Below are 23722 nucleotides of genomic sequence, written 5' to 3'. Positions count from 1 at the left end.
TGTATCTCCCCATAATACTCCCATTTTTGTCATCAAAAAGAAATCTGGTAAATGGAGATTATTGAGAGATTTAAGAGCCATTAATAATGAGATGGTTATTATGGGACCTACTCAATCGGGGATTCCTCAATTGTCTGCTTTGCCAAAAACCTGGTATGTTTTAGTTATAGATATTAAAGATTGTTTTTTTTTTCAATTCCAATTCATCCTGAGGATAGTCCACGTTTTGCATTTGCTATCCCTGCACTGAATCATGAAGGTCCTGATCAGAGATATGAATGGAAAGTACTCCCTCAAGGGATGGCTAACAGCCCAACTATGTGTCAAATTTATGTTAGCAAAGTAATCCAGCCACTTAGAAATCAAAATCCTGAACTACAAATATTTCACTATATGGATGATGTATTATTAGTACACAAAGATAAAAACATATTGCTAGAATGTTATGCCACACTTACAAACTTATTAAAAAATTGTAATCTAGAGATAGCAATAGATAAAGTACAATTAAATTTTCCAATTAATTATTTAGGAGTTCTATTATCCTCAACCATGGTCCATCCACCAAAAATTCAAATACGAGTAGATCAACTCAAATCACTTAACGACTTTCAAAAGTTATTAGGAGACATAAATTGGATAAGGCCTTATCTAGGTATACCAACAGGAGAGTTGGGACCTTTATTTGATATCCTAAAAGGTCCATCAGATCCAAATTCACCCCGAATGTTAACGCCTGAAGCAAGAAAGGCATTAAAAATCATTGAAACATATATGGAAAATATGCATTTGGATAGAATTGATATAAGTTTGCCTTTATTATTTATTGTACTACCAACAAAAAATATTCCTACAGGAGTATTTTGGCAAGAAGCTCCATTATTATGGATACATTTATCTTATTCTCCTAACACTATTCTTACTAGGGATCCTGAGGCTGTAGGACAATTAATACTCAAAGGAATAAAAGCAGCAAAGGGAGTGTTTGGAATTTCTCCCAATAAAATTATTACTCCATATACTCTGGATCAAATTGATGAGTTAGCTAATGAGTTAAATACTTGGACAATAATCATGTGCAAATCTAATGTTTCATTTGATAACCACTTACCATCTAATCCTTTATTGTCTTTTTGGTCATTGCATCCTGTAATTTTCCCAAAAATGACAAGAAAAACACCTATCATGAATGCTCCAAATATATTCACTGATGGGTCAAATAATGGTACAGCAGCAATAGTTACCCCTGATCAAACTTTTACATTTTTAGTACCCAAACAATCAGCTCAAAAGGTAGAGCTTAATGCAGTATTACAAGCTTTTGTGATGTTTAAAGATTCTGTATTTAATTTATTTTCTGATAGTCAGTATATAGTTAATGCTATAGTATCCCTTGAAGATGCTGGTAGGATTTCCCCTTCCTCTACTGTTTTCTCTTTGCTTCCACTATACAAAGTCTAATCTGGGACAGAAAAGATCCATTATTTATAAGAACATATCAGGGCACATACAGGATTGCCTGGAGCCCTTAGTTTGGGCAATGATTTAGCAGATAAAACTACACATGACATACATATTTTCTCTACACTAGAAGAAGCTACAAATTTTCATAAAAAGTTCCATGTCAATGCTAATACTTTACAAAAGCATTTTAAAATAACTAAGGAACAAGCTAGACAAATAATAAAACAATGTCAAAATTGTGTGACCTTTTTACCATAAGTTAATCTTGGAGTCAATCCTAGAGGACTGATACCTAACCATATTTGGCAGATGGACATCACACACTTGCCAGAATTTGGAAAATTAAAATATTTGCATGTTACAGTTGATACTTCTTCCGGATTTTTGATGGGATCCCTAAAAAACTAAAGATATTATAGCTCATTGCTTACAAAATTTTGCCACTGTGGGCGTTCCAAAACAGTTAAAAACAGATAATGCCCCTGGTTATACTTCTACCTCTTTTAAACAATTTTGCTCATCATTTGGCATTACTCATATTACAGGAATCCCATACAATCCACAGGGACAAGGCATAGTTGAAAGAGCTCATCAAACTATTAAAATGTACTTATTAAAACAAAAAGAGGGAATTGGGAAGGGGTATATATCCCCCAAAGATAAACTTAAAATAACCCTTTTTACTCTAAACTGTTTAAATTTGGATTCATCAGGGCTTAGTGCTGCGGAAAGGCATATGTGTCCAAAAAATGTACATAAGCCCAAGATACTTTGGAAGGATATTCTAACAGGACAATGGAAAGGTCCTGACCCAGTGATTGTCTGGAATCGGGGGTCTGTTTGTGTGTTTCCACAGGGAGAACAGCAGCCAATTTGGATTCCAGAGAGATTAACTAAGAGCGATTTCTACAGACCAAAAAGAAGATGATTTGGCTCAAATCCATAACAGCTGATATCCAAAACTCTAGTTTGGCTATCCTTACATCTGCGACAGAACCAGGATGCTTTTTTCAATATCTATTTTATTATTACCCTTTCCCACATCATGAAGTTCTATTTTGTTTTTTGAGCTCATACAGACCTAGGTTATTGTTTTGCTGATCAGTTCTATTTTTTGACTATAGAGTTTTTAAACATTGCAATGGAGATTTCACCTGTAAAAAGTTATAAGGCCTTTACTATTATGTTATGTGTTGTATGTATTATATTATGTGTGCACACTTGTGTTTTATGTTGTATGTTTGTATGTATGTATGTCCATATATCATATATGATGAGCGCTCATGAAAAAATGGATCCAAATATTTTTTTTTATTCACGTGATTTAAATGGTTTAATTTAAATTGGGTAAACAGCTGTTGAGGATTGTTTTAATATGTTAACAAAAAAGGAGGATAACAGATCTTTTGTTTACTTTCACCTTTCCTTTTCATTATATTTAATAATTCTGTTCAAGATAATGTAAATTGTTCAGAAAATTGTTTTCTTTTAGTGCCTTCTGGAATGTTACATAATTTTTTCTTTAACCATTATTGCCAGAATCCCTATGTTCATCCCAGTGCCGGTGAAGACAAAGATAAAACCAATCTACAGCTTCTGCAATATCTATCACTGAACTGCTTGCAGAACTTGCCTGGACTATGTATCACTTGTATGCATTGTGAATGTGAACTCACTTGTATGTATTGTGAACTATCTGTTGGTTCAGTGAGTTGTGGTGGTGTTGGGGTATTTTTGCTGGTGGTGTCATTGGTGGTACAATTTTTCAAAAGGAGCCGTCAATTGGCTTGGTGTATCTTCCTCCATTCTGCTTGTGATGGTCGTTCAGCTAAAATTTGGGGGCCAACAGAGGTGAGGCAAAGAACCTCACCCCCTCACTGGTACAAAGACCTATCCACAGGTGTGGCTGTATGCTGGACCGGTAGTCAATGACGGGTGAGATCCAATTGCAATGGTACCAACCTAAGACAGGAGGCTGACGCCTTGAGGTCAGCTCATCCGATGACAGGTAAGGACCATATGTACTATTGGACAACCTAAGGCAGGCACGGTCCCTAACCCATGCTTGTTGTTTAAACAGAGAGGGGGAGATGTTGAGAGCCACAGCCGAAGGGGCCCCAGCAAACTTCCAGCTGCCAGCAAACTTCCAGCTGCCAGCTGATGATTGGCTCACAACGGCCCCAGCAAACTTCTAGCTGCCAACTGATTGGCTCCTCTGTGGTGATGCTCATTGGGCTGTTTCCCCACCCTTTCAGACCACGGAGCTGCTCATTGGGGGACTTTTTTGTGACCCAGCCAATCAGCCTCAAGAGCACTAGGGGTGGGGGGGGGGGGTGGAGAGGCTTGTGGGAAGCCGGTGGTGGCAGTTGGGCTCTGAGGGTTTTTCCTGAAGAGCTGTCTGGTGCGTGCGGGGTGTGTGTGTTCTAAAACTAAAGTTCGTTTCTTTTGACAAGTGGCTCCTGAATTGTGCCCAGCCAGACTGTGGCACCTCCCTTGTAAATGGGATTAAAACCCTATGAAAGAGGCATCAACTGATGAAGAGGTAAAGAAAATGTGGAATATAATCAAAAAATGGAGTTTTATTCGGTCAATAAGAAAAATGAAATTATGTCACTTGCAGGAAAATGGACAATAAATCAAACTCAAAAGGTCAAGGGTCATATGTTTCACACATATAGGGACACACATGAAGGCTTGCTAGAGGGTGGTACTGTCTGACTAGGACAGTGTGGACACTGAACCCAGCACTCCACAACAAGGAAAACCCAGCCCTGAAGAACCTGCTGAGAAACACAGAGCTTGTGGAGGTGGGTGGGACAGCCTCCGGATGAGGCTGTGACTATGAGACCTCAGTGTTCCCAGCCACTCTCTCTTTTCTTCTTTAGAGAGAGAGCACATCCTGAGCCAGGAAGCAGAGAAAGAGGAAGGGACCCAGGACAAAAAGACAAGATATATCTCCAAGAGCACACCCCCAGAGCACTTATACCCTCTAATTAGGTTGAACCTCCTACAGTTTGCACCACTTCCCACTAATGTCATCAAATTATTAATCTGTCAAGGGTTTTATCCACTGATAAGGTCAGAGCCCTCATGATCCAACCACTTCTTGCAAGCCCCTCCCCTGGACATTGCTGCTCTGGGCACAAAGGCTTCAACACAGGAGCCTTTGGGGACATTCCAGATCCAAACAATAACAGTACATGTATTAATTGATGTATGAAGATCAATTTTAACTCCAACATAAATGCCTGTATTGATTTAGGAAAATGTTTCCTTTTTATTTGATATAGACGGCACAAATACAATGTAAAAAGAAAAAAAAAGAAAAATTTGAAGCAATGTTTTCCTTAGTTTAAATAAATAAATAAATAAATAAATAAATCCTTTCATTCCTGACTTTCTGACATTGAGGTGGTTCTCCAGTTCTATGGGAAATGATGGCAAGGCTACCAGCCATGCGAGCATAATTATGACCAGTTACAACAAGCACCATTTCTACTCTAAAAAATTGTAAAACAAATTGTAAAATGACATACAATCTTGATTATTAGATTCTTGCTGCTTTTTTTTTCAAACCACAGTACTTTTAAAATCACCTTTTTCAGGAATCGTCTTTGTCCCTTCATTAGAAATAATTCTCAGAGTTGAAAAAGTCCACCAGCCCATTCACATGGTATGATCCATGCTAACAAAGCAAATAGGACTTTTCTTCATGATGAGATTTGTAAGAAAACAGAGAGGTTTCATGAGCACAGAGTCATTTCATACCCTTAAGCACTGTGATTTTGGTGAAGTAACATACCCAGACATTTAAAGGGGAAACAGACTCCCCCACAAAAAGTTAAAAAGCAATCCAGCCTCAGTCATTATAATTTGACAGAGGAACGGTATTCAAAAATTTATTGTTATGTTATTCAAACAGCCATGAGAAGGCAGTGTAGTCATCCTTGCCAGGGGTGATTCAGAGGCTGAACCTACTTTGGGCACCTGAAACAACAGTGAGGTGGAAGACATTGTTTAGAACTAATCTTTTAATCTTACCATGGAGGCCTCTTTTTCTCCCAAACAATTCCCTTTCTCCTCTTCTTTCACCCTCCAAACAATCTCTGGCATTTGGAGTCCACAGATGGGATTCAAAAGGGAATCGTTTGCCCGGTAAGAACTGACACATTATATCATCCCAGTCATTCACACTTTAGTAAAAATATTATTAATAATAATTTATGGGGCTGTCAGAGGTTTGGGACAGGCCTCGATCTGAGAAAAGTGCTGAGTCCCTGCAGAGGCAGTGCGTCATCCCAGGCAGATTTCTGCTTTTATCAAATCCTGGAAGCCTGGACTCCAGGCAGACACCAACGGAAAGGGCCGCTGCTCCGCCTGCCCGGGTCCACACTGACACTCCCCTTCCGCATTCTATAAGGGCTGCAGCGGGCTTGGCACTCCCCTCCCACACCACTCACCCTGCCCGGAGCCGGGGCGCCGCGCAGCTGGTAAGGCCAGGCGGGTGGCGCAGCAGGTAGGTAGGTGGGTGGGTGGGCGGTGCTGCCAGCTTCCCACTCAGCCCCACCCAGGCCCACCTGTGCCCTCCCTGCCCATCGGCTCCTACACTTCCCAGCGTCGCCCACCATGGCGTCCGCTGCCCGCTGGGCTTCCCACCGTGGAGACCACACTGGGTCCCCAGCGCCACGCAGCGATCGCCATGGGATGCACTGCCCGAATGGCCTGAAAAGAAGGGAGGGAGGACACCCGTTTTCCCAGCCAAAATGCGCCAGGGAAAGCTGAGATCGGAATGTTTCTATCCCTCGGCGGCGGCGCTGTGTGTGATGGTTTCCAGGCAATTCCAGGACCTGGTAGCTAGTCGCAGAGAGGGAAAGGCAGGGAAAGGAGGGGGCCTTGTGATCCCAGTGAGAATTCAGCTTGGCACTCACGCTGAGCAGCCAGCAGGGTTCTCTTTGGTCTGTACTTGGGGGAAACTAAAGCTCTGAGAGTTAAGATCCAGATGGATAGATGGGCAGACAAGCTGGAATCGCCCATCAGGACCTCCCCATAGCAGATAGCATCTCTTCTGTGAAAAGAATGGAGGACACTTGTCCCCACTCCCCTGCCCTGCCCACCTGACCCTGGACTGTGTTGGGCTTTCAAATCCTCATATCCTACAACAGCTCTGAGACTTTGGGCCCTTGACCTCTTAAACATTTGCTCCTGAATCTCCAAAATGAGAATAATTATTTTAGTAATGATATCTTTGCCAGAATTTTTTTTAATGCATGGTAGGTTGCTATGATTTTTTTTTCTATTAGAAATATTCTTGCGGAAAATGTAGGCAATGATTTATTGCCCAAATGAACAAGGTATTTGAAACAAAGGGACAGAAATGTATGTGTTCTCAAATGTATGTGTTCTTAGTAGGTGGGATGGACCCAGGGCTGGGGGTCAGGCCAAGGCCACTGAATGGACCTGGGCCCCTTGTCAGGCTCACCAGTCTGCAAAGTGAGAGCAGGTTAGGACACCCTAGGTCCTGATCCTGGGTTTCTCCTGAAGTCAGACTCCACCTTCATGTGCATGGGAGAGGGTTTGAGCCTCCTGGGGAAAGGAAAGATCAAAAAAAGGGGCTGGAGGCCTGGGTGGGCAAAGTCCAGGTTCCAGAGTATTGAGGGTGGTGGACACAAATTGAGGAAGATGCTAGGGAAGGAGGGTGGCCTTATTTGCTGGTGTGTGGGCTGGGAACAATGTGGGACCTTTGTTCTGTCTTAAAGCCTTCACCATGGAGAAGCTGAGCACAGCAAACACTCTTTTTGCCTTGGACCTGTTCCTCGCCCTGAGTGAAAATAATCCTACAGGAAACATCTTCATCTCTCCCTTCAGCATTTCATCTGCGATGGGCATGGTGTTTCTGGGAACCAGAGGCAATACTGCAGCACAGCTTTCCAAGGTCAGCAGAAACAAAAATGGCTTGCTCTCCCTGCCCTCTCCCAGCTAAAGTCTGTGCTGAATAGTTGCATCTTTGAGCTCTTGCAGTGTATTTTTAAAACTGTATGTTGAACTGTGTTCAACAGCTGTCCATGTTGAAATTTAGACTCTGAGAAAAGCCCTCAAAACAGTCCATCTGCCTGCAAGCTTTTATTCATTATCTTTACTGAGCACCTATTATGTGCCAGACACTATGTTTTTTTGTTTTGCTAAGGATACAGCAGTGAACAAAGCCAACACAGTCCCTGGTGGGTGGTACTTTTATACCAGGGAGTACATCTTTGACACATTTTCTGTAAGTCCTTTTACCTCCCCAGAGCTAGCAGTTTCCAGTTTTTGCTTTGCTAGTACTTTGAGCATGAGATTAATTTTCACATGGGGAATGCACTACAATGAAGAAGTTGTCTTTTTGTAGGGACAGGGAAAAAAACAACTGTGTGATCTTGTATTCCCACGGCTCACCCCTGTGCCTTTCTCTGTGGGCTGGTGGCATAGTAGAAGGGCCCTGAAGCAGATGGGGAACTGGGAAGCCCAGGAGCTTGGGAGCAGGACCAAACCTCTGGTGATATGGCAGATCACTTTTTTCAGCAAGAAAAGAGGCAGGGGTATTTCTCTTCCTTGCTTTTCTTATTGGACACGCAGGGGACATTCGTGCTTGATGTCCTCTCAAGACTTAGAGAGGAGTATAAACGTGGAGGGTTTTCTAAGACACCTGCCACACATCACGCTGTACCTATTTTCACAAAGGTGTAGCCCTGGGCTGAAGTTCAATGCTTCAAGTGCAGTGCTTTGATATGCATCCACGCAGATCCGAAAGCTCCACCTTTTTACAAAGCCTCTAATGCCAATAGTTGCTTTTTTTTTTTTTTTTTTTTTTGCAGGGTTCTATCGGCTCCTATTTTTGAGAACTTCCAGGGACTTTATAACCTCAGCAAAGAATAGTCTTAAGGTTTTCTCTCCCCAGTTTTATTGAAACAGGTTGATCTTAGTAACAACACAAACACTGCAGATCTCAGAGAGTAATGTGGACTTTGGATGCTGAGTGGTTTTGTTCTTTGTGTCTTCGAATCGAGGAACCAGCCCAGGACTCATAAAACTATAACGGCTTCTTGATTTCTAACTGACACATGAAAAATTAAACTTCTGCCATAATGTTAACTTTTAAAAAGTACTTTTTAAATAAGTGAATTGTGGATGCGAATAGGTTCATCAAAGGAAAAGGCCTCGATTTGTAATATTTTTGTAGTATGATATAAAGCATGATTCTTATTTTTACTGTTATTCCTGAGAACTTTCAGTAAAATAAAATATCAAGACTAGACACATGCCTTTTGGGACTTTCTTTGGACGGGGGGTGTGGGGAAGAAGCAGACATGTAAATATTTAATGTATCAACCACTCACATTTGTGGCACCATAATTGTAACAAAAAAAAAATGTGTAAAAGCAGTTTTTAATGCAATTGTTATGCCTCACCAAGTCATAAATTTTGGATTCCCTATTTTTTTTTTGTTCTCCTATCACAAATTAATAAAGTATCGGGTTGGGTATCATCAATAATTGGGGATAATAAAGACAGTAATTCGATTTGATGGAAGCAAACACCAAAGAATCACTTTATAATTTCAAAACAAATGGTGGCAAAAGAATGTTTTCTCTATTTTAGACTTTCCATTTCGATATGGTTGAGGACATTCATTCAAGATTTCAGAGTCTGAACTCGGAAATGAACAAACATGGAGCCTTCTATATTCTGAAACTTGCAAATAGGTTATATGGAGAGAAAACCTATAACTTCCTCCCTGTAAGTATTTTGTACTTTATATTCTAAAACTCCACCAGAAGGTGCAGATTTTTTTTCCAGCACAATCAAGTTGGTTTTAATATTTACTCACATTTATATAAACAATACAGAATGAAAACACAACAAACGGCACTCGAATTAACTAACGTGGTGGTTTTGTATTATAGCCTTTGCAATGAAGAGATCACTCTGGATGTTTGATTAAAGCAGGAGCAAATCCCATGATTCACTTCTTAGAACAATCAGTATTCGCTTATTTATGACATTAGTCTAGCGTTTGAAAAGAATCGTTATGCTTTATGTAACACCAAAAGTGTGAGGGTCAGTGGCTCATGCCTGTAATCTCAGCTCTCTGGGAGGCTGAGGCAGCAGGATTGTTAAGTGTGAGGCCACCCTGGGCAACTTAGTGAGACACTGACTCAAAATTAAAATTTCACAAAATGATTGGGGGTGTAACTCAGTGGGAGAGCATTTGTCTAGCACTTGTGAGACCCTGGGTGGAATCCCTAATACTGAAAAAATATTACAAGAGTCAAACTTACTACTACCAAACTGCTCTACCCTTACAAATTGTTAAGATGGGGTTGTGTTTTTGACTATAAAAAAAAAATCATAAGGATTAGAACTTTCATGTTGCAATGAATTATAGTCTTTTAGGATAATTTCTGTTGCTTTTCAAGATTTTAAAAAACCACTTTCGGTATGTAGTAGGAGTTATTCATGTTTTTTGTTTTTTGTTTTTTTTTGAATAGGAGTTCTTGGCTTCAACTCAGGAAAAGTATGGTGCTGACTTGGCCAGTGTTGATTTTCAGAATGCCTATGAGGACTCGAGAAAGGCCATAAACCAGTGGGTCAAAGGTCAGACAGAAGGTAAGAGATCTGCAGCATGGAATCTGTGTTAGCTTTATTTGTTACAATAACAAATACCGGAGAGAGAAACAGCTTGTAGAAAGAAAGGGTTGATTTTGGCTCATATTTTTGGAGGTTTCAATCCCTGGCTGATTAGCTCTGTAGCTTTGGGGCCTGTGGCAGCACAGTACATCATGGTACGGAGTATGGCACAGGAGGTCACATGGGCAGGTATTAAAAGAAAGAGGAAGAAGAACTGCGGTTGCCCTTCAGTCCCAGAGCACTTACCTAGATTGTGCAAGGCCCCAGTTTGACAAAAAAAAAAAAAAAAGAAGAAGAAGGATGGATTGCATCCTGGCATTCCACAGGCCTTCCACAATCCTTAGAGTTTTTTTGCCTCATCTGTGCTAGGGAAGCACTCTACCACTGAGCTATAACCCCAGCCCCTACTTTGAGTTTCGAGGGGACACTCCTAATGACTTAAAGACCTTCCACTAGGCCCTACCTCTTAAGTGTTCCACCACTTCCCAACAACAGCACAGGCTTGGGACCACGCCTTCCACACATAGGCCTTTGGGGGATACTTATCCAAACTGTGGCAGAATCATTATGTATAGGTTCTTTCCCTCCATCCACCTTCCTCGTCTGCATCTTATTTCCTCTTCTTCCCACTACCTCCTAAATCCTGAACTATATACCCCATGTGTGAATTTTTCAGTGCCCCTTAGCTGGGAAGCTCTTAGATGTCAGAAATTCATCAAAGAAGAAATGTAGACATAATTTAACAGATGCAGAACTAATGAAGAAAGAGCTTCTTCCCATAAGGTTTCCCAAATTACATTTTAAAATTAAAACCAACATTGATGCAGAATAAAAGGAATAAAATGCCTGCCCAAAGTTATTTAATGTAAGAATACATGGAATCAGTATTCACAAACCACTGCAGTCATCTAATCCAGTAAATCAGGTATGATGAGTGAGGACTGTGGTGGTGGGTCAGGGCTCAATTTATATATCTTACTATGCCTCTCTTCTAACATACTGTGTGTCCAGGAACCCTGAGAACAGCTGTCTTATATTACAGTTGTTCTGGGCAGTGCCTGGCTCCTCCGGGTGGAGCCTTTGTTTGAGTGGACTGATTCATCTACTGTTTGCATATTTGTTAAAATCTTTTTTTGGCCAGAGTAGGCTTTTGCTTGGCAGATTTGAAGAAGGAACGAGTAACCAAAAACACTTCTGTGAAGGATTTTTTTTTTTTACTGTAAAAACATAGCCATTTATAAAATAACACTGATTGCTTACATACAATCCAGGAAAGGAGTTTTCTTGTTTTTAGGTTTTGAGCACATTTGACTTGCTTTAACGACTTCTAAAAACAAATTATTTTTTGAGGTGCTGGAGATAGAACCCAGAGCTCATGCATGCTAATCATGTGTTAAACCACTGAGCTACGCCCCCAGCCCCCACATTTGAATTGTTTAAAAGTATTGGCTCCTTTGAGATGTTTTGTATGCCATCCTGGTCTGCCTTACAAGTTGGTTTATTAAAATTAGGAACACTCCAGTCAGGCTTTCTTAACCAACACTATGTTAAAAGGAAATTAAGTACAAAGCGCACGTTTGAATTGCATTTAAATTGTCAGTTCAAATTTGCAATTCCAATATAGAGCTTTCAAAAAGCTCACTTTATTTTTTCAGGGAAAATTCCAGAACTGTTGGCTCCAGGTGTGGTTGATAATATGACTAAACTCGTGCTGGTGAATGCCATCTACTTCAAGGGAAACTGGCAGGAGAAATTCATGAAGAAGTCCACAACCGATGCACCATTCAGACTGAATAAGGTCAGGTGATGAAACGGTCCCCAAATTATTCTTTTATTGAGAGAGTGTTGAATTCATGGCCTTCCTAAGCACACATTCTCCCCCCAGCCCACAGCTACACACCCAGACCCCAAGTTCCTCTACTCTAAAATAACAGAGAACAATTTAAGTGATTTTTTTCTTAACTATTTAGAAAGACACAAAAACAGTGAAGATGATGTATCAGAAGAAAAAATTTCCATATGGCTACATCCAGGACCTTAAGTGTCGGGTGCTGGAACTGCCTTACCAAGGCAGGGAGCTCAGCATGATTATTCTGCTGCCAGATGATATTGAGGACGATTCCACAGGTCTGAAGAAGGTAACTGGCTCCTCGTAATTTGTGTTTCCTTTTGCTACATTGATTCTTCCTGTATCGATGTTGCATGGTGGGTACTTGTTATGTGTTCACTGGCTTTACCTGAACATTCCTGTCCACTGCTTTGCCATTTCTTTGTAAATATAACCCATCAGCAATTACTGTTATAAAGCCTTGAATTTATCATCATCATCATCATTGTTATTGTTATTGTTATTAATTTGCAGTGCTAGAGATCAAACTCAGGGCCCTATGCATGCTAAGCAAGCATTCTACTGTGTGCTACCTTCCTAGCCCAGAAGCCCTAAGTTTAAATTTCAAGATGCCCAACTTTCAGCAAATAGTTGTGATGGGGAACATCTAGAAATTTATACTAAATATCACTTTGGTTAGTGGCAACTCATGGGAAGTCTCTTGACTTAACCTTAAAGGAAATTATAGTAAGATGAGGAAAAAGATTTTAAAACCCAAACATTTTACTTTATAGCTTTATCCTATTAGTACACTATCCACTTTCATCACAGTTCACATAACTCATCAATTAAAATTCTTCATGAAAGAGAAGATTCATGTGCCATGTTGATTTCAACTAATATGAACTTGGCATAATGTTTTCGTTGTGTATAATTTAAAGGACAAGGCCTCTCTTTCCAGAGTTAGAAATATGCAAAATTGTGAGGATTACAGTTTTTCTTCAGTGTCCTTAGCTAACTGTGTGGTTTGCCTCTACCCAACTAAAACTTGTTATCAGGAAGGGTTAATCATTTGCAAAATCAATGTGTTCCTTCTTTTAGTTGTGTTTCCAAATCAGTCTTTTCTGATTTCAAAGTGTAAGTCTCCAATTTCATGAAAGGAATTATCACATCACTAATACAGATGGAATGATGATTCTATTCTAGACTAGTAGTAGTAGTAATAGTAGTAGTAATGATAATACTTAACATTATATAGCACTATCATGTGCCAAGCACTTTGTAGATATCACCTCAGTGTTCAAAACAATGCTATAAGATGGGTGCAATTATTACCCCCATTTTCAATTAAGAACTAGGTCTAACACATCATCTAACTTTTTAATTTTTACCTAGAAGCTAAAGTTATTCAACACTTGATTTACAGATTGCTACAGGTCCAGTAGCTTTCAGAGTAAATAGTAGGGACCTTTAGAAATTTTCCTTGTATCACTTAACTAATTAGGGTAATAAAAACTGTCATGGCCTATCATAGTAATCCAGTGTGGTAGGGGTTTAGTACGCCCTGAGGAGGGAGGGATGGGAGGATGGAGAAATGAATGGGATGGATGGATGGATAGATGGAGGGAGGGAGGGAGGGAGGGATAGGAGGATGGAGGAGAGTGGATGAGTGGGTTTGTAGAGGGGGTATGTGATGGATAGATGATGGCCCCGATATCCAAAGTCCTTTACTTGGACCCTTGATGACTTAGAGCATAGCTCTGTTCTGTTTCACCAATGCCAGACAAAAATTAAATTCTCTAAATGGAATCTTTTTTGGCACAAAATGTGAAGGAAACCTATTAGCAATCATTATTATGAACCCATTTATTTAAATAATAATTTATTACTTCCATAAAATCAACTTTACCTCTTCTTTCTTTTCTCCTTACTCTAATTCCAGATTGAGAAACAATTGACTTTGGAAAAACTGCAGGAGTGGACCAAACCTGAGAATCTGGATATCATTGAGGTCAATGTCAAGTTGCCCAGGTTCAAACTGGAAGAGAGCTACATTCTCAACTCTGACCTCACCCGCCTGGGTGTGCAGGATCTCTTTAGTAGTAGCAAAGCTGATCTCTCTGGCATGTCAGGAGCCAGAGATCTTTTTATATCAAAAATTGTCCACAAGTCCTTTGTGGAAGTGAATGAGGAGGGTACGGAGGCTGCGGCGGCCACAGCAGGAGTTGCCACCTTCTGCATGTTGATGCCGGAGGAAGATTTCACAGCCGACCACCCATTCCTTTTCTTTATTCGGCACAACCCCACACTTAGCATTATGTTCCTTGGCAGATTTTCTTCCCCTTAGAAGAAAGACACTTTGGAAATATAAGGTTAACTTTAGAGCTTTATTCCCTGAGATTTTGATGGTGACAAATTTCATTTAACCTTACCAATAAAGCTATTCAGAAACAAATCTTTAGTTTGTTAACTTCAGCCCTGTTGACGTTTTTATATCCATGACATGTTGGCCTGGGTATCTGTTTTTTTTTTTTTTTTTTTTTACATTGAGAAAAATCCATTAATTACTTTAAAATGCAGCAAGTTTAAGAAAAAAAAAGGAAATACATCAGATGGGTAGATAGATTCTTAACAAAGTTGTAATCTATGTAATTGTCATACTCTCCATGGGAAAACATGACTTTTTCAAAGTCAATCATTTCTCAATCTGCCATTAGAATAAGGCAAAAAAAAGAAATCATTTTTATTATAAGTGAAGTAATACAGCATTATTTAAAAACATAGACCCACAATAACCGATTAGATATTTTTTTATGTGTCGTGACATGAAAACATGTCATTTATTTTTAGAATTTTAGAATCTATGCCAGACAGCTCCCCTGACTGCAGAAAGGAGGAACAGAAACATAGGTTTCTATTCCTATTGGACACCTCAATTAAGGACACAGGTTATGAAGACTAACTGGCCTTCCCTCATGTTTCTGTCCTTTTATTCCATAGAATGAGTGTTCTGTTACAGCCATCTAGTGTTTAAGCTCTTCAATTAAAGGGCCACTTGGTCATAACATGCACCCCGTTTTTGTTCTCCCTATGGATGATTTTAGTTCATGTGGATTCACATCTAGTCAAGAAGTGGGTGTCTTATGTTCAAAGATGATGAGAGACTACCAAAAGAAAACCTAGTGAGAGAAACTTTAAGCAAACTAGGGAGATGGGATGTGAACTTTGGGGTTAACATGACCCTTTATCAAGTGTACTGCTTAGAATGAGGCCTGAATTGCTACATTTTCTTGCTGAACAAGGCTTGTGGACATCGTGAGTTAATAGTTCCCTCAGGTCCTACAAGCCCACCAGATCCCATTCCTCTTCTTGTTTCTCCTTCGATCAGACAAGTAAGGCTACACAGGGAGTTCTTGGCCTGACAACATTGATGCTAGTGGGGGGCTTCACAGATTTTTAAAAAAATGTTAGCAAATCACTTGCCAGTAAGTTTTCTTTCCTTTCCTCTTCTCTTTTTTCTTCCCCCTAAAATACTTATCAGTGCTACCATATTCCATGTTTTCTTAGCACTAGGGGGAAAATAGCAATGGTTACTGTCTTTTATGACTCTTCTCTCTTTGCATCCTTGCTATAATTTAGATCTGGAATGTCCCAAAGGTTCATGTCTGGGCTTGGTGCCCAGGATAGTGTTCTTGGGAGGTGATTGAAACTTCAAGAGATGGGACCTAGAGGGATTATTGGAGAAGTGCCCTCAAAGGGGAGAGTGGGAGCCTGTCTCTGTTTTTTTTTTTTCTCTCTCTTTTGCTCCCAGCTATAGGTGAATGGTTCTGTTATGCCACACCTTGCCACTGCTGTCCAGCATCTGCTCCTCTAATGGCAGAAAAGAAATGGCTCTATCTGATCATGAACCAGAACTTCTAAAATTGAGCCAAAATAACCTTTTCTCTTTATAAGTTGTGATCTTCAATATCTATTACAGTGACAAAAGCTGACTAACACATTCCCCATGCTAAAATCCACTCTGCAATTTCCCCCTAAATAGTGTTAATCATGTAGAAACTGAATTCCAGAGGCCCATGTAACCCTGCTCAAATCCCTCTGTTGACATATGAGGGAACAGATCCATAGACTATAAGTAAATTGTTCAAGGTTGAAATAATTTTTAAGTTCCAGAGCAGAGACTAAAATCCAATTCATATTTTATGTAACAAAAATCTAATTCTTAATGTGGTGAACTGGTTAATGCAGGCCCCTGGAGACAACTAAAAAGCCACCAAACAAAATAAGGATCAGCCCAAGGCCAAGGGAGAGCCAACAGGATGGTGAAGAGTTACTGGACCATGATCCAAGTGAAATTGGAAATCTAGGGGAGGGGGGCAAAACTGGAAAGCAAGTCCACTTGCACCCTAGTGACATTTGCAGTCTGAAAGAAATCAGTGGGAATTGAATCATGGATATTAATCATGTTCAAGGCTAGGTAGACAAAGAGCACTGGGTCTGTCAGGAGTGGGAGACCCATCTACCTCCTCTGCTTTGGAGCAGCTTCAAAGCTGTGCTCGAAGAGTATGAAACAGCTCAAATGCAGCCCAGAAGGTTCCAGTCCTAGAACTGCATTACATCCTTCTTGGTCTGCTCCTACCCTGGGCAATGGCAGAAGCAAACAAGTCATCCTGGGCGGGGGCGAGGGTGAAACGACCCTTAAACCTGAAATTATTTTTGATTCACTTTAAATGTAATTGCACATAAGCAAAGATACCCAGGTGGAGGACTCAGGGCAACCTAAACTAAAACCAGCGCACACAAAAAATAGATAGTAGAAGCAACAGCAGAAAGGCTCCAAATCTCCCACACAAATTATAAAACAACTGTTTTCTAGAATCAAAATGATAAAAAGACAAGGTTAAACCTTTCAGCAGATGATTGCAATTTTAAAAGAGACAATGCCTATTTGAATAAATTTTAGAGCAGAATAATAGAACATTTAAAAAAAACTGAGTAGATCAAATTTAATAGGAACTTAGATAGCTAGAGAGGAAAATGGTGAATTTTCAGGTCCAAAATGGTTCCATTAAAATAATTTAATAATCACCTATCTTAGCCATCTTCTAGAGAGACAGATATAATGCATAAAACCCCCAAAGTCAAGAGTTTGGAAAAACACAAAAGGGAGGATAAGAGACAAAAAGAGGCAGTATGGAGAAGAGTAATATGTAAAGAACTAACACTCAGAATTTTTTTCCTAAATCTGGCAAAAGACAGCCATCCACAGAGTCTAGAAACCCTACTCAAACCCCAAGCAGAAAAACTAAAATGAGAGAAAAAGAAAATCTCTAGACACATCCTAGTGAATCTGCAAAGATAAAAAGATCATGAAAAAAAAATCAGATGAAAGCCAGAAGAACATAAAATGATTCCTTGGAACTGCTAGAAAAAAAACAACAAAACAAACAAACAAACAAACAAACAACAAAAAAAACACCCTGCCAACCTAGAATTATTCCCTATCTGGGAAAAATATCTTTTGAGATATTTTCAGAGAGAGAGAGAGAGAGAGAGAGAGAGAATGAACAGTATCACCAGACTAATAAAAATATTCTAAAAAATATTCTTTAACTACAAGGAATGTCAGAGTTATAAGAAGGAAGTAAAGATCAAGAAACCTTTGTAAGCGTGGTAATTTTGGTGGATATTGACCAGATAAAGTTAGTAACACTGTCTAAATAGTTTCAAATATACAGATTCAAATAAGATGATAAGCCAGGCACAGGGATGGTTCGAACCCTCTTGGGAGACTGAGGCCAGCCTGCGCAACAGAGGAAAACTCCAAACTCAAAAAAGTCACAAAATAAAAAAAAAAAAAAGTCACAAAATAAAATAAAGTGATAAAATTTTAAAAGTAGGGGAAGGAAATGAAGTTAAACATTCTGAGGGCCTTGGGCTGGGGTTATAGCTCTGTCATAAACTGTGTGCTTAGCATGGACAGGGCTCTGGGTTCCATCCCCAGAACACTCACCTCTGCAAAGGTTCTAGAGTCTTCACACTGAGAAGAAAATAAAGTACAACTAGATTTTGGTAAGTCAAAGATGCACGCTGTGATGTCTCAGGTGGAAAGAATGGAAAAGTAATGAAAGGGCTTATGACCTCTAAACTAAATCAAAGAGAAAACAAAGAATAATAAAGAATATACAATCAATTCAAAAGAAGAGGAAAGCACACAGGATAGGCTTGGCAAATAGCAAGATGTTATAGGAAATTAAATATTTAAGTAATAACTTACATTAGGTAAATGTTTTCAGTAAGGACTTAAGTGTTTCTGTTAAGTGACAAAGATGGTCAGGCTAGATTAAAAAAGTATTGTACTCTGTTTACAGGAAATATATCTTAACACGTAAGATTAGAGAAAGTTTGAAAGGAAAAGAAGATCTACTTAATCATAGAAACACTAACCATAAAAGTGTAGCTATGTTAATATTAAGCAAAGTAGTTTTCCCTTCCTAGAGATATAAAAGACCTTTTATAACAGTAAAAGGATCCTATTCACTAAGCAAAGGTAGCAAATCTAAATTTGCATGCACCCAATGACACGTCTTCAAAGTGAAACAACAATAGAAAGAAATTAAAGGATAAATTAGTCTGCAATGTGAGAACAAGACAAGAGTGAATACTGTCACTACTTTATGATGTAATAAGATCCTAGCTAACTCAAGAACAATAAATAAAATATATGATGATTTGAAGGGATGAACAAACCTTGATATTTTGGAATATATTTATAGGAAATCTAAATTATTAGAATTTAAGAGTTAAGAAAGGTAGCTGGTCACGAGGTCACTTTATAGAGCTAATTTGCATTTCTATGTAACATCAAAAGTTAAAACCATTTAAATACCATTTATAATAACATCAAAAAATGCTTAGGAATAAATATAACAGAAAGATGCTCAGGACTCTATACAGAAAATTATAAGCACTTCTGAGGGAATATAAAGAAGATCTGAATAAATGGAGAGCTAAACCATGGTGGTGATTCAATATTTTAAATATTTTAATTTATCTGGAGAGCTAAACCATGGTGGTGATTCAATATTTTAAATATTTCAATTTATCTATAGACTTAATACAATCCCAATCAAAAATGCAACAATTTTATTTTGTGGTTTCAAATTCATTTTGTGGTCTTCTTGTGGTTCCAATAGTTAAATAACTTTGTATAAAAGTCCAGGGATGTCCAAGAAAATCTGGAAGAAGAATCAGGTAAGAGAACGTAATTGCATCAAGATTTATTCTAACACTGCCAAAATAACAAAGAGGAGTTTCCATGCAGGGACAGTCAGAAACGGAGTAGAACAGGGAGCCTAGGAATAGTCCCAAACAATATGCACCCAGCTTTCTGAAGAGGACCATCACTCCAGTTTGCCAAGAACTACCTACATATGCCCCTTACTCTAATGCAATTGAGTTGCCTCTCTGGATCCTTGGGTTCTGCAACTGCAGATTCAACCAACCCACAGATGGAAAATATTTTTAAATGATATCTGTAGTGAACATGTACAGGGTTTCAGTCCTTGTCACCATTCCCTAAACAATACAGTATAACAACTACTTATATTTGCATTTGCATTGTATCGGGTATAGGTAATTTATAGATGATGTAAAGTACACAGGAGGATAGTGTTATGTTATGCAAACTCTACACCATTTCATGTCAGGGACGTGAGCAACCTCAGCTTTTGGTATCCAAAAAGGCATGAGAGGATGGAGAATGGTGGTAAGGGATAGCTTTGGAACCAAGCCCCTGCAGATACCAAGGGACATCTGTATTAGCAATGGTCTTTTTAACTCTCAAAATTAAATCAGTTTGAATAATAAGTCATGTGGGCATCATATTTACAACAGATGCAGCACTCCAGAGTTGGGGTGAGTGAAGGAAGTTTTTCAGAAGTTGTTCTGGGACATTTGGGAACATGTATGCAAAAAAAAAAAGTTTTCCCTTACAACCTCTACAAAAATTAACAACAGATGGACTGTAGACTTAATTGTGAAAGCAAAATCATAAAGTTTTTAGAAAGTAATTTAAGAATGAACTTGTGGAGAGAAGGACTTCTTAACAGGACACCCACATACAACATACCCAAAACACACGCACAACACACATGTATTTTTTGTTAAATTTAGTCCTATGTGTTTGGACAGTTTTAATACTAAATTGGATTAACTTACAGTTAAGAACTTCAGTTTTGCAAAACACAATTAAAAGCAAAGCCACAAGCCTGGGGACAGTTGTGCAGGCCACTGCCCCAAGGAGAGGTAACGTTTAACAAGGTCTAAGAGAAACTTCCTGAGCAGGTTACCAATTCCAGAGCCTTTCCCACCTTACCCTGTTATTCCTAAGCTAACACTAGAACATAAAGAAAATTAATTAATTAAAAATCAAAATGTAGTGAAAGCAACCATGCAGCTTTGTGAAGTCACAGCTGGTGAGAACTGGTTTCCGAATACGTTCAGAGTTTTTATATACCAGGAACACTACCTTATGTGTCCCCCAAAAAAGTTGCAGCTAATACCAGAAAGAGGAAAGAAGGGAAATTTGGTTGAACATCACAAAGTTGAGGCTGCTTTTATTTATTCATTCATTTTTATTTATCTATTTCTTTTTCAAAGGTGCTTCTAAAATCATCAAAATTAAGAGAAACGTTTAATTCAATTTCTACATTGGTCTATTTCTTTTGTCAGATTACTATCCTGTCTTTAGGGCAGGGAAAGTTCCTCATATTTAATGAGGAATAACTTGGGGCCAGCCCTGGTGTGTGGTACCTGACATTTTCACTGAATATTAACACCAATCTTATGATGTGAATGTGGCAGTCATTATTCTAAAGATGATCTCATAGCTATAAGAATAGGGATTTGTATCTCAAAGTTCTCAAGTGCAAAAATAACCAGACTTGGATCTCATCTGATCCTAGAAGCTAAACAGAGTCAGAGCTGGTTAGTACTTGGATGGAAATAGGAACCTCACATTATGAGTCAGAGCCCCTGCATTTCACCATAGAATCTTGTTTGGAAGGAGGAAAAACATAATCTAAGCTATTGTAGGAGCTTTTGACTTGTCAATATTCATATTGTACTTTCATGGTTGTGCATCTCAGTCAATTAAAATGAAAAACCATATTTTTACAAATTCCAATAAACTTTCTCTCACCAAGGCAGATCTGGACTTGATTAAAAATAGCAGGTAAATAGCATTTTAGTAGAACCTGCTAAATTATAAAAATGTATGGTGCTAATTCAGAAGCCCCCATCTCCAATGTCACTGCCAAGAACTGAGATCAGATGTACCAAAAATTGTACATCCGGGCCTGGGGTTTAGTCCTCAACTCTATACTTAATATAATAATAATAAAAAAAAGCAATCAAGTCAAAGAAAATAAAATATAAAAATTCAGACTAAGGAAGGAGCTGTTTTGTTTCAACTTTGGAGAGACTGATGCCCCAATAACATCTACAGATTATAAAGTATAGAAACATTTCTACAACTAAACTCTCAAGGCTCTAATTACATACTTTTAAAACTACAGAACTGGATACCTGCCGCAGTCTGGCTGGGCACACAATCACAAGCCACACACAGCTTGTAGATTCAAACAGCAACTCTTTATTCCCGAACTCACACCAGCCGTCTACAATCACATTCTGGGGAAATCCACGTTCTCTGCCCAAATCCACCTCCACTGGGCTTCTGTCTCCCAAAAAAATACTGTCTCAATCCCGTGAGAACTCAAGGGGAACTCAGGCAGCAGGATACGCCCTATTCCCAGCAGGAATAATCTTAATGTTCCCGATTATCCTAAACCGGGAACACCCTAATCCCGGATCCGCCCTGGTCCTTGAGCAAGGTCACCTAACTGCAATGTCACTGCAAAATGCCCTATTTCCACGAGTCCTTCCACTAAGCAACATGGGGTACGCTGGCAAGTGCCGCAGTCTGTCTGGCTGCAGCAAAATAACCGGGGGGTGACGAATAACTTGTGTACGTTGATACAGCAGGAGTGGGAGCCCTTTATTGCAGGACAGGAGCAGTATTTATACAAAATTCCACAGAGCTTATCTAATTAGCATAAACTAGATACATCAGTCAACCAATAAGGAATCTCTACACTTAATGGCTCGCTTTTGTTACTTCTCAAACCACTCCCTCTGGCATTTTGCCAGGCACCATCCAGACTTGTTTACGAACTCTAACATTCCCCTGGCAAAATGCCAGGTGTTATTTTTGACTTGTTTACAGACTCTAATATTATAGGCAAGGAAATTGTCATACCTACTTGGCTAATGGCTCCCAGCAGATACCAGGAAAACTTTCTGATCTAAAATCCTAGTCAGCTGTGACAGCAGCTAAATCAATGGAGAAAATGGTGTGGAGTGAATGAATCAGCCCAAGATGACTCAGCTCAAGGGCAACTTAAGAATATAACATCTAGGGCACAGGACAAACCATTAAAAATATATTTGTAAATAAAAATAAAAAGCTATGCTGTCGCAAGAGCAATCGGATATTACTGAAAGTGGTTTTCAAAGACATCCTGCACCAACCCTTCCTTCATTTTGTACAGAGTGATACAACAAATTCTGTTGAGATATCACTCCAGCAGATAAATATTTCCCTGTATATGAAACTGTAAATATTTTATCATTGCACAGTAATTTTAAAAGAAGTTTTTAAAGAATGAAGATGCATAGCAAGGTTTAGTTTTCTGAGCAAGATATAATACATTAGTTGAAATATTTAGGCAATCACTAAGATGTTTGTCCCCATTTTCAGGGAAATGCAGATATTTTCTTTAAAAATATAAATTCTAGGCTGAGCGTGGTGGTACACACCTGTAATCTCAGCTATAGGGAGGAACGGCCAGCATCTCACTGGTGGGTTCTTCTTCCTGCTGAGGAGGATGTAAGCCACCTGAGAAATTAAAGTCTAGAATAATTAGTGAAGAACACAAGACAAAGATTCAGAAATATATGTTTAAAAGCAGAGCCCCAGAGAGGTTTAGTCCACATGGGTGCTGGAACTTGACATAGGAAAGATGCCTCCAGTGGTTTATTTAAGGGGGTACATCAAAGGCAGGGGTAAGGTTTCAAGGGCAGAGTCTGTCTTTGTGAGATCTTGACAGGTCACATCCATCTCAGGTGCTGTGTAGGACATGGAAGAGCAGGGTCAGGATTCACAATGTGTCAGGGCAATTAACCAGAGGAAATGTCCACTGGGTCATTCCCAGACATCAGATATTCCTATTCACTAGGCTTGATGTCCACAATCCACGGATGGCTCTGAAACCCAGCGGCTCAGAAGGCTGAGGCAAGAAGATTGCAAGTTCAAAACCAGCCTCAGTAATGGCAAGGTGTTAAGAAACACAGTGAGACGCTGTCTGTAAATAAAATACAAAATAGGGCTGGGGATGTGACTCAGTGGTTGAGTACCCCTGATTTCAATCTCCAGTACCAAAAAAATAAAATAAAAAAATTCTATTTGTTTTTTTTTTAAATATACATGACAGTACAATATATTTTGACATATTTTTATACCAACATGGAGTATAACATTCTAATTGGGATCCCAGTCTTGTGGTTTAGAACATAACATTTAAGTACATATTATAATTTAATTATCCTTTCATTTTTAATGGACATAATTAAATTGCATCAATGCTATGAAACCAAGAACAATTCACATTAGAAAATGTTGCCATTATGATAATGACAGCAATA

The 23722-nt window shown here is 39.1% G+C and overlaps 1 protein-coding gene across 2 annotated transcripts; it reads left to right on the top strand.

The window, feature by feature from the left end:
* Nucleotides 1-5798: 5798 nt before the first annotated feature.
* Serpinb1 (serpin family B member 1) lies at nucleotides 5799-14411 on the top strand. Of its 2 annotated transcripts, none has more exons than XM_046453561.2 (7): nucleotides 5799-5954; nucleotides 7221-7396; nucleotides 9100-9237; nucleotides 9990-10107; nucleotides 11784-11926; nucleotides 12099-12266; nucleotides 13899-14411. In XM_046453561.2, the coding sequence occupies exons 2-7, from the start codon at nucleotides 7229-7231 to the stop codon at nucleotides 14301-14303; spliced, it is 1140 nt and encodes a 379-aa protein (XP_046309517.1). In that variant the 5' UTR covers nucleotides 5799-5954; nucleotides 7221-7228; the 3' UTR covers nucleotides 14304-14411. The 2 variants fall into 2 exon arrangements, with proteins under 2 accessions (XP_046309517.1, XP_046309516.1); XM_046453560.2 differs by having other exon boundaries at nucleotides 5832-5980.
* The last annotated feature ends 9311 nt before the right edge of the window (nucleotides 14412-23722 follow it).

This window comes from Marmota monax, unplaced genomic scaffold (genome assembly GCF_021218885.2).
Source record: "Marmota monax isolate L192 unplaced genomic scaffold, Marmota_monax_Labrador192_F-V1.1 WCK01_AAM20220418_F8-fsc00029, whole genome shotgun sequence".
Lineage (NCBI taxonomy): Eukaryota > Metazoa > Chordata > Mammalia > Rodentia > Sciuridae > Marmota > Marmota monax.
This window is presented reverse-complemented; position numbering and strand designations above follow the sequence as displayed.

Excerpts from the sequence above, each read along its gene's own strand:
- Serpinb1 (XM_046453561.2), top strand. The coding sequence starts at position 7,229 with ATGGAGAAGCTGAGCACAGCAAACACTCTTTTTGCCTTGGACCTGTTC. Across the intron at positions 7,397-9,099 it reads CTGCAGCACAGCTTTCCAAG|ACTTTCCATTTCGATATGGT; the intron begins GTCAGCAGAAAC and ends TCTCTATTTTAG. Across the intron at positions 11,927-12,098 it reads CACCATTCAGACTGAATAAG|AAAGACACAAAAACAGTGAA; the intron begins GTCAGGTGATGA and ends TTAACTATTTAG.